General features: G+C 36.7%; 1 protein-coding gene across 1 annotated transcript in view; it reads left to right on the top strand.

The window, feature by feature from the left end:
- Nucleotides 1-11605, top strand: part of LOC133521906 (ras-related C3 botulinum toxin substrate 2) — a 47103-nt gene extending 35498 nt beyond the window's left edge. The window contains exons 2-6 of the mRNA XM_061857024.1: nt 2097-2168; nt 2876-3056; nt 4879-5013; nt 6046-6203; nt 7410-11605. Of these exons, the coding sequence (XP_061713008.1) occupies nt 2097-2168; nt 2876-3056; nt 4879-5013; nt 6046-6201 (544 nt within the window). The 3' untranslated portion in view covers nt 6202-6203; nt 7410-11605. The remainder of the gene's footprint in view (nt 1-2096; nt 2169-2875; nt 3057-4878; nt 5014-6045; nt 6204-7409) is intronic.
- Nucleotides 11606-12101: the final 496 nt, after the last annotated feature.

Genomic DNA, 12101 nt, shown 5'->3' with positions numbered 1-12101 from the left:
CAAATCGATTTTGATGTGGTAATGAAGCAATTACAACATTTTCACAGATAAGAAATTTGTTGTAACAAAACAGTTTATCTTAATGTTGGCCATTATTTACGGATGTTTAAGGCATCATAGAAGGTTTATGTGTAGATAAATATGTATTAAGTTTTACTCAACAAGTGCGTCACTCTTGCGGATTCAATTATTATGAACAACAGATAACCACTAGTTAGATAGTAACATTACATAAAGTAAACGTGCCTTCCGTTGACTCTCAGTTTATCGTTGCTTATTCTCTGCTGACTTTCTTTTCCTGTTGTATAATGACGTGATCGATATTGTCACCAATTGCGAGACTTTCACGACAGAAAAATCAATTATAGCCAACACCAATAATACTAAGACGTGGGTGGAAAGGTCTCTGCATTTCACGTTACTAAAAAAAATCGATAAAATAAGTAATTCAATTGTAACACATATTTAGTAGTATCACTTTGTATTTTGGGCGTGTTTTAGAACAAATAAGTTACGGCCAAATTTGATTGAAGGAGGGAATTTATCATATGATAATATATGCACCAAGTAATTTATTAGATATCTAGACATATCTAGTTTAACATGTCAGGTAAAGTTCTACAACATGTTGTCCGTATGTGGCAGTTGTCTGCTGGTTAATATATCGTAGAAAACTGATTAGACGCGTGTTTTTATTAACTTAAATTAATTTGCCACTGTTGCAAATGTAAACGTAAACAAACTTGAACACCTTCGGCACAAGTTGCATAAGTGATTTTTTATTGTAATAAACCTGCTTTGGGCCACCATTTCCCCAACAGACTGTCTAAGCGGCAATGATCGACATGAAAAAAAGCGATATATATTTGTATTTTTAACATACCACTTAGATGGTTGCCATCCATCTGATCCATCCTACAACTGTGTCCTCAACTGCGGGTTTCCCCAGAAACATCCTGGCTCCACAGCCAAACTGTGGAAAGCACTGACGACCTTCAAGAAAAGAGCGTACTCCCATCTTAAATGCCGGCAACACAATTGCGACTCCTCTGGTGTTGCAGACGTCAACGGGCGAAGGTTTTTGCTTACCTTACCTTGATGGTAAACAACTCATCATGCCATGAGTAGCTGCTCTCGCTGCTGCCTGAAGCAAGCTGAAATGTCTAAAAAAAATTGAACGCAAATTGTGTCACATTTTGCTTCTGCAAACTTTGACAAATAATAGTTTTCCTTTAATACTTCGGCAACTATGTTTTTGACTCTTCATAACTTTATACACCGTGTATAATGAGCACCTTTGTACGTTAACTATGCACGGGGGCGGTATCTCCTTTGTGCAAATGCACTGCATAATATTGTATCTCAAGGAATTCTCTTGGCATTGGATGCTGATTATATTAAAAGATCTCGTTGTATATCAGGTACCGCTTCTCTAGGGGTTTGTTTATTATATTTTCTTATATTATAAAGCCTAGTTAGGTATTCTCTTCATCAACTTGTTCTTGCTTGATCAAATACTGAAACATTTAGTCGAAATCAAATTTTAATTAGCAACTGCAAGGAAATCTACGGTTATATATCATTTTTGCTTTGGAAAGAACCTAATTGACTTAGTTCTTATACAATGTTATCTGTATTTATTTTAACGAGTGGTTTCCGTTTGGTTAATAATTATTTTGGCCAATTAATCATACATCCGTAGATCCTATTTAAAATTGATTGTGCGTATTTCGTTAAAATTTCTTAATTATGAAAAATCGTCGACAGTGTAAATGGTGTACTAGAAAATACAATTAGAGAAAGAGCTTAAATTGGACGACATATTGAGCAATACAATTATAATTAAAACATTTTTAATAATACATATAAACGTTGAATCGAAAATAGAATACATAAGGGATATGGTAAAAAATTTGAGAAAGAGAGCTTCTTACAAAGAGCTCTGCTATCTGTGTGTCCTAGTCCTAAAGGATGCCGACGTGCTGTAGTGTATTCTTATTATTCTCCAGGTCAACCGCTGATAATATTATTCACTGCTCCAGTTCCAGGTGTTTGCGTTTGCCCCGGTTTTTAATATATTCCTCTTTTGTCCGCAGAGCCGTCGGTAAAACATGCCTGCTCATCAGTTACACGACAAACGCCTTCCCCGGAGAATACATACCAACAGTGTAATTATGCATGTCATTTTATGTCACACTATTTTAAAAACATCGTGCTTGAAAAGTAGTGTGAACTATGAAGTTGTTCTTCTGTTTAAAACGCTAAGACTTTCAATAAGTAATTGACTTAGCTTCGTATAGATGTGGTACTTGTACCGATACCACTTATTTAAGCTTTGTCGTTTCATCATTTGTCAATAAATACACTTTTTAGGCGCAACTTTATTACAGAAACGCTTTGCAACAAAGTTGTAAAGAAAATGTTATCAAGACGACTACTGCAGAAGTAAGATTTAGTAACCAACAAATTACACCCATTTGAACCGTGTGTATAATACACAGTTACACTATTTTTCTTGTATGCAGTGCCGTTCTTAACCCATATTTATAATAATTACAGCCTCCATAGTAAACGGATCCATTGTTCGCTGAAGTACTTATTAGCCTGATTAAACGGTGAACAATGACTAACTGTAAATGATAACGACTGCCAATATTCGGTCATTAAAATTTGATGCATACATAATGCGACTAGCCCTTGCATTTTAATTACTTAATTAAATGTAAGTATTTATATACTAGACACGGGTTCCATATCTATTTGTGTCAACAAACCACCCCATTCAAAGTCCGCTGATTGTGCTGTATTCACGCTGGACCAGTTGAATATTATCTTATCCCAAACCATACTAATCAAAATACCCATACAATTTCAGATTCGACAACTACTCAGCCAATGTGATGGTAGATGGCAAACCGATCAACCTGGGACTGTGGGATACGGCGGGTCAGGAGGACTACGACAGGCTCCGACCGCTCTCCTACCCACAGACCGACGTGTTCCTCATATGCTTCTCGCTCGTCAACCCCGCCTCCTTCGAGAACGTGCGCGCTAAGGTAACTAACATCCTGACACGACTACAACAAACCCCAACCTCTCCTACCCACAGACCAAAGTGTACCTGATATGCTTCTCGCTCGTCAACCCCGCCTCCTTCAAGTAACTAATGTCCCAGGTCTAATCATTTCGTTAAGTTTGGCTACATACCGCCTTTCAGAGTTTGACAGAGATTGATATGATTACTAAAGCTAAATTTTACGATAGCTAAAACTGGATCTTTAAAAAATATTGTTTGTAGATTTTAGTGTGTATGCGATTTGTGCAAAGAATATACTCTTGTACGTTGACATTTGTCCTCAATTCGGCCCTAAACGATTACGTCGTATGAACGGGGCTACTGACGTTTTTAACATTAGTCATTAAATTACCAATCTTTAATTAATTTCAGTAGGTACTCGTACCTAAACGGTTAATGCTTGTGATATGGTTAATCTGTGGTCAAAGCGTTGAAGTCGTCTTTACTGGTTTTAATTTAATAAAATAATATAAATAAAGTGTCAGCAATTCATGAATCACAGCTTCCTCATTGAAAGAATGATTCATAATATCTCAAGTAGAAATTGATTCAATGACGCATAAGTCAGATGCAATATTTCTGCTGAGACGCTGAACAGATAGATTATCTTAATGCTCGATCGTTTTATGACGGATCGTAAAACACTACATTGCTTGAAATACAAGGAACATTAAGTGAGAAACTGTATATGTTAATCGACTATCAAAATACATTTGTAGCTTCTAATGAACCAACTGTTCCTGTTGAGTTTCTCGAATTTCACAAAACTAAATAATCAGAAAAAAACCGGGCAAGTGCGAGTCGGACTCGCGCACGAAGGGTTCCGTACCAGTATTTATAAAAACGGCAAAAAAATATGTTTGTTGTATGGGAGCCCCCCTTAAATATTTATTTTATTCTGTTTTTAGTATTTGTTGTTATAGCGGCAACAGAAATACATCATCTGTGAAAATTTCAACTGTCTAGCTATCACGGTTCATGAGATACAGCCTGGTGACAGACGGACGGACGGACGGACGGACAGCGAAGTCTCAGTAATAGGGTCCCGATTGACCCTTTGGGTACGGAACCCTAAAAAAACTATTAGTCTTGTCAGGATAATTTAACTCAAATGTGAAAGAAATGTTAATACTTTGTTTAGTACCCTGTTGCCAGAATTGGTAAAACGGACCCTTGCCTCTGTCTGTCTGTCCGTCTGTCACATTACGTTCGAATGCGGCAGTGTGAATATTTTATAGTCTTATTCGGAAGTAGCTGCATATTTTATTACCCTGCCGTTACCTTTGGATTAGTAAAGTTAGTTCGCTGTCAGTGAAAAGAAACTTTAATTACTTCCTTTGTTAGTTATAATTACTTTTCTCGCTCCTTGACCTGAAAGAAAATACATTTATTTAACGGCACAACATAGTACCTACACAAAGAAAAATAAAAATAGCATACAATACAACCATAAAAAAAACCCTTCGTGGCTAAAGGAATTTGTATATGTTAAAATGCCTTCACCAGCCTATATGTAGGTATACTGCTTACTGAGCCCAGGTCTCTTAACTAGATGGTTTGGTCTATATATTTGGCCCTTTGTTAGCCTACCTAGTATTTATTTGGGGCGTCAGAATTCCTCGATTTTTTTGCAAATGATTCGTGAAACGATTATGTACCGTCTCGATGTTTTCCTTTTACGAAAAGGTAGTATATATCAAATGATATTTCGTACACCATTTCCGCTGGCCGGGCCGGGGTTCTAATCTCAGCTTTTGGAAGCCCCGCATCTATTCGACTAATTACACCTGTTTCTGTTCCAGTGGTTCCCAGAAGTGAGGCATCACTGCCCGTCAACGCCCATCATCCTGGTCGGCACCAAGCTCGACCTGCGCGAGGACAAGGACACCATCGAAAAGCTGAAGGACAAGAAACTCGCGCCCATTACCTACCCACAGGTATTTCATCATATATTCATCCTGCCTACGAAGCTGATGGTCCCAGGTTCAAATCCTGGTAAGGGCATTTATTCGTGTGATGAACATGGATATTTGTTCCTGAGTCACGGGTATTTTCTGTGTATTTAAGTATTTATAAATATTTATATATTATATATATCGTTGTCTAAGTACCCTCAACACAAGCCTTATTGAGCTTACTGTGGGACTTAGTCAATTTGTGTAATAATGTCCTATAATATTTATTTATTTATTCATTTTTATTAGTCCTTAGTATTTTGGTGCCTTGGTCCTTGCCTCTTGATCCTTGGTTGACAACCAAAAGCCAAAAGTTTGATACTGTAGTTTGTGTTGTAGTCTTCAGGCACAATGGGAGTTTAAGGGCTGATGTAGACGGCGCGCGAACTCGTATGCGATTTTAGTTATATTGAGAACTATTGGTTATATCCAATTCAACCGAGCAATAAAATACCGCAATGTAATGAAACTTGCATGCGAGTTCTCGTACCGTCTCAATGACTTTAGTTGTCCCTCGTCCCCTTGTACAGACAGTCAGCATCAATAGTAGCGAATAAAACATCGCACCAAAAGTATCCGCCACCCTGAAATACTTTTCCAAATAGAGATACATCTGTACTTACTTTTCTACAATACAATTGTTAAGCTAATAGAAAATGGCTAATACTTTTGACGCGTAACCTATTCCACTATTTTGGATGCTGACTATACCTACTAGATATACAACGACGTGTCTGACCGTGATGGAGGCTGCGGGAGGGCCAAAACTCCACCCAATGGTTTAGTCTTGAGTCTTACTAAGCGACGTTCTGAGCTTCCAGACTGCAAAAGTCAAAGCCAAAGCTTCTCATAGGACCGAAGATACTGAATTACCGGAGCATCCAATTGTGATGCTGTAGGAAGGCGAGGCTTCTTCCAATGCAAATGTCCTCCCATATTGAGATTTTGTGACCGAAGCTCTGCTATCTTCACCATGACTTTACAAGATCTAAACCTTAATCTTTTATATTGCAGGGCCTAAGTATGTCTAAGGAGATCAACGCCGTGAAGTACCTGGAGTGCAGCGCGCTGACACAAAAAGGCCTCAAGACCGTGTTCGACGAGGCCATCCGCGCCGTGCTGTGCCCCGTGCCGCCCGTCAAGAAGCGGCGCGCCTGTAGCCTGCTGTAGAGGTGTGTGGTGTGTACACGTACAGTACAGGCCTGCTAGCCGTGTTTCTGATATATCATGTACAAAGACTTGATTCACGCCCTGATCGACGACGGCAACGATAAAAAGGGACTTGGCCGGGATTTACGTGACTGGTGTTTAGTATCATGGCAAATGTGACGAGCGTTTTCAAAATATGTATTTACGGGACTACCAGGCCATAATCACTGTTTTTACGTCGCCATAGCATGCGTGAACGTTATATGAACAATAAAGTTATTTACACAATATTTTAGCTTGGTAATTGTTCTTTAATTAGGTCTACTGATTTAAAAAAAAAAACATCGTATCGCAAGTAAATAATTTTTCCGTGAATCCTTTTCTCGAGTTAAAATCCTTATAAACTTACTTATTTACTTAAATCCCTTATTATGCAACGCTTAGACACGAAACTGTAACCAATAGTGAATATTGATTTACACTTCAATTACGTGATTTTTTCATTATATATTTAAATAGTTTTTGAGAAATCGATACTATTTAACTTCGTGCCCCGGCGCGCGTGCGATGAGCTTGGCCGTCGGACGGGGAACCTGTGTCACTCGACGCGACGCGCGCGCAATTATTCTCTATTTTGACTTTTGAGAGTTTTGAGTAATAGGGCACTGAAAGTGATGCTCCTGACGCGCGAGGTCACTCAGATAGGGGACGGCCTAAATTACTTACACGTACGTTTTAACACGAGAACGCTTTTTTTTACCGCAGCAAAGCATACCCCTTCCTTGTGTGTTGGTATAATCATAGAGAAATAAATAAGCATAGAGTGCTCATTCCATAAAACATTTTTCTTACCAAAACACTTATTATTATTATTATTTTAGATTTTGTAAGAAAACTGCTGTATGGAGTCTTGTAACGTCGGTGCTTCCCACCCCGTCTCCGTTTACCAGATGACTAAGCACTTTCGATAGTCTGCAAGTCAGCAAGTCACTCATACGCCAAACATGCCCACCACCTTAGCGGACGTTTCACCGGGTGCGCCTACAGGCGTGGGCCTACATCTTGTAATGGTGTTGGAGTAGAGAATCTCGAATGCAGAAATGAAGCAAATTCACATTAAGGACTCAATTTTGACTCACATATTAATTAAAAATTGATTTATTTTTACTTCCGTCGGTTAAAGGCAAAAAAAAACTCAGATTATATAATAGACGAGATGTTTGCTTCAGATTCGCGTAGACAGCGGTGCCAGTGTGCAGTGTGCGGCCAGCAAGGTTCTGCAGCGCGACGTGGCTCGACACGTGTGTGCTGTGTGTAAAGTGGACTGCGATACGCATACATACATGTTAGTTTACTGTTAACGCATACTAATGTAACGTGGGTCGGTGTGTGTCATCCCTATAATATATAAATAACGGTTTTTTATAAATTCGGAACAACTCACTATTGGGTGCTTTACTCTTGACGCGTTCTTTGCTTTACATTAAAAGTTACATTCCTACATTTGTTAATAAATTGCATCGGTACAAATTGTTTCCCGAATTTACGTTTGGAATTGTTAAATTTTTTGTTAGGCAGAGATTATATTTTTCGATTGTGACGGTTTATTTTTGTTCTCGCCTGTTTCAACGTAGTGGGTATAAGTACAGTATTCGTTAAGAAGTTAACATTTGTATTCATTGTGTATTAAAGTAGTTAAAAATTAATCAAATGACTTCCATTAAAGCTAATCTAACTAATAACTATACATTTAGACAATCCAATCAAGATGGGACGAGCAAATCTACTTTGCGTAATCTTTTAAATATTAGGCGACGGCACGGTTTTATAAATCTTTCGTTAGACTTTATATCGGTCTTTGCTATCAAAGCTTGTTCTGTTATACAGTAAATACTATCGACAGGCATAAATCATTTAATTAACTACTAAACTATCAAAACATGTTGCCAAAATGACTCAAACGTGAGTATACCTTAATATTAATTACAATATTAATTTTACATGTATTGTCTTAGATGTTTATAAAACCGAGCCTATACTCCAACAGTTTTTATTACAGACAGGCAGATTCAAACTAGTGATATTTCCTTAAGAGGAAAGAGGACGGCAGATTCTCCATACAAACGTAGTCCCCATTTTCCTCTCTGGATACTGTCATTTAGGAATTTATTTTTACATAATTTTATGTATATACGTAGGGGTATAGCTATGAATATCCATAGCTATGCCTGTACATTTGACTTTTTTCGATTTTTGTATTATTATAAAAAATAGGGGCAAAAAACAGATTTCACACAAAATTTTAAATGCTACTAAATCCTGGAGGTAATAAAAATTCGAAATATATCACACGTAGGGGCATAGCTGTGGTTGATATACAACAAATTATGTCAAAATATTTTCAACAATGCTAATATCCAGAGTGGAAAATGATGTTTGTATGAAAAGGTGATTTCAAGCGGGTCCATCACTTTCCTCTTAATGTTCAGCTACTATGTGGTTACACGTTAAGTTAGTTTGATGGAAGTCAGTTCGGAGCACTCTCGTGTGACATACGTTAGATACATATCGTTGGAACTGCGTAGCTAGATGTAAATGTATCCCACTGTCGACTTATAGCTGTTCAGAAATTATTCTTGATTTACTCATGTTTATATTTTGCGTTTTATTGTAAACTAATGAAATAAAGGGCTAAATGACAAACGGACAAACGCCGAGGTGATGGATGCTAAATGATTAGTTACAGAAAATTAGAATTGAAATTTCAACCAGGTTGCTTTAAAGTTGTATTTAATTTCTGTACTAAAGTTCTAATATTGTTAACAATAACAAGGAATAGAGAAACGACACATTACTTGTGTCAAATAATAGTAGATCTCATGACGTTTTGCAATTGCAGTGCTTTCTTTTTCTCGAAGCGTTTCGTCGCATCACATTTATTATCTAGATATGGTTTCTTGGTAATGTAAATATTTTTTTCCAATCCTTATCTCTGAACCTTGCCACCTCTTTTTTTATAGCAACCTTGAAATGTCGTTGACTGTCGGGGTTAAAGAAATTGATGATACGCTATCTGTAAGAATTGTGATAAATTATACAACAATTGGAGTTACTAATGTAACTTTTAACTGTTTTTACGACTATATGGCGACAGTGGGATCGATTGTATGAAAGAGGATAATTTATATTCTATAGGCATATCTAAAAGGTCAACATTTTATGTGAAGTCGTAAAATATTTGTATTTAAATTTAGTTGATGAAGTACTGAAGTACGAAAAGTGAACTGTAAATTAATGATGCCAAGTCTGAATCACAGAATATTTTCGTTTTCACGTGGTCAATTAAAAATACTAATTAAATTATCCCACGCATCTTCGGCATATATATCTTCTATAGATTTTATTAGTGAACGATGGAATTTTCGATACCTACTTTTATTATCTTTTTATGGAATTTTAGATTGGACCTTCTGTAGTAAAACATCAACATTATTATGCTGTAGAATGTTCCTTTTTTTTTAAATAAACTGATCGGCGATTCTCAGTGAGCTATAGATTTAAATTATCTTCAAATGAATTAATGAACGTGCTAAGAAGTGCAGCCGGTTCTGTGAAATACCGCACAACTAATTTAGCAACAACTTTCATAGGCTCGCCATTCTTCGAGCTATTTAATGTATAAAAAGGCGATTCAGTCACTGTTTCAACGGGTCAAATGTAAACATAATGCTTTTTGACAGATTTTATTAAACTTACCACCCAAGTTAGTATACTAACTTCATGACCAGTACCCCTAGTGTAACTAAATTCGATTTTGAAACTTGACGTACGCGTTTGCGTTTAGTCTCATTTTGTATTGGATTTAGGAAGAGCGCGCCAAGCGGGACGTTTTGGAACCTCAAAATCCTATACAAAATGAGACTTAACGCAAACGCGTTCGTCACGTTATGATGTCGATCAAAGTTACACTAGGGGTACTGAAGCATTGAGTTTACATTTTTCCCATTTTATTTTTCGTATATGTATTCGAAAGCCATTGGTTTTCACTAAATGTGATGATGGATTTAGGCTTTAATTGACTGCTTTTATAGTCACGGCTTATTTTACCTCTCACGCCTAACTTCACATAGGTCTCAGTTACATTAGGTCTAGGCCTCTAGGTCTCTCTAGGCCTCAGTGGCACTAGGTTAATTACAGCCTGAATCCCCGGAACATGTAATGTGTAAGTAAAGTAAGGTGTTTACTTTGTGCAATTGTTAATGCTTAGTAAGAAGATGTTGCCAGTTACTAGTCGTTTTATGGTTATTTTTAATACTGTAGGCCTCTGAAAGCTAAAATTAAAGTACTAATAAGTGACACTCCCATAATGAATATAACCATAAAATGAATTAGTGAAAAAGTTTTAGTCCGAGTCCAGTACGAGGATCAGCAATTGCACAAAATAATGCAACATAGCTGTAAGATTTTAATGTATTGTTCAGATGCAAATATTTAGAAGGATCAGCATGTAAATAACGTAATATAGCAACAAATAAAAATTTTAAGCAAAGCACCGATGGTGGCGCATTTTTTATAATATTGCGTAGAATCATTTTTAGACGGGCTTTGACGCATTTTTTATGTATTATATAAGTAACTAAATTTTAAGAGAAACTTACTAAGTATTCGCTTTGTTTAGTGATTTTAAAACGTTAATGTTTAATTTTAACGTAATTTCTTATGGAACATAACTGTCAAACCTATATTTGCTGACTTTTTTGGTTCGGGCAATAAATACGGTTTGGTTTTTAAAATGGACTTTAAGTATGCGGCAATAAGGACGAAGGAATACATTCTTGTAATGTATTAATATACCATACTGAGGAGTGGGTCAATCCCGATAAGTCGAGCTAATTGGTTTTTGAAATTAGAACTAAACGTGATGCGCATAGAGTTCTCATTTTAAATGACAAAATATCAGGACTTATCGGGTTTGTCCGCTCACCCCTTTCGGTTTAGACCAGTTAGATAAGGATGGAAGTTAACATTGTTGTATCTACTGGCATTATTATGATATTTAGTAACATCAGCCTCAGAATTCGAATTTTAGCAACTGAATCTTAACTTAATCCTTCAATGAAAGGGTTAATATAATTCGAAACATAATTTTACGTAACAATGTTATTTTAAAAGTAAGTTTTAATGTTTGTCTTCTTTATCGGTGTTAGAAATAATTGGTAAATTGTTTCAAGTCCTAATGTAATGATTTGTATAACCCAGTCCATGTAAGTCGATGTATTCCTTGTATCTGCTTTCGGGTAACTGCTATATAATTATTTTTGTATACAAATGAACTCGGGTTGATAGGCGTAACGCTGTCGAAGTAATTCTTCCAAATATTGTAAAGCCTCTGAATAATTCAAAATATATTTATATTAACTGTTCAGATGTTTGTTTTATTTTGTGACATACACTACTATAGGTACATAAGCAAGATACTTTTGTTCATTGAAAGCTCGCCATAAAGCTCTCAGTTTAAAACGACAAACTGAAATAACATGGAACTTCATTCTAAATTTGATGTTATTTCAGCTAATGGTTTTTCCTCGCAAGTGTTGAAAAACGTCATATGAAACACGTGTGCATTGGTCATTACACATATCGGCTTTCCCGCGCCCGATTTCAGGCGCTCAATGTCGCCTCGGGTGTAGTACGTCATGCTCTCCAGCAACCCCACATTGCATTTTGTCATTTTTTAGTATATGAGGATTTAGTACACAATAGGTACTTACTGTAAAAAATTGTACCTCAACAGATTAGGAAATCGTGAGTACAAAATTTCTGGCCTCTCGTTTAGTAGAAAATATAGTATTTATTTATGGGAGAAGTCTAGAGGGGGTTGCTGGGAGGGTGCTCTAGAGCAACCCCAAATACTTTTGGCT

Source organism: Cydia pomonella, chromosome 10, assembly GCF_033807575.1.
Source record: "Cydia pomonella isolate Wapato2018A chromosome 10, ilCydPomo1, whole genome shotgun sequence".
Lineage (NCBI taxonomy): Eukaryota > Metazoa > Arthropoda > Insecta > Lepidoptera > Tortricidae > Cydia > Cydia pomonella.
This window is presented reverse-complemented; position numbering and strand designations above follow the sequence as displayed.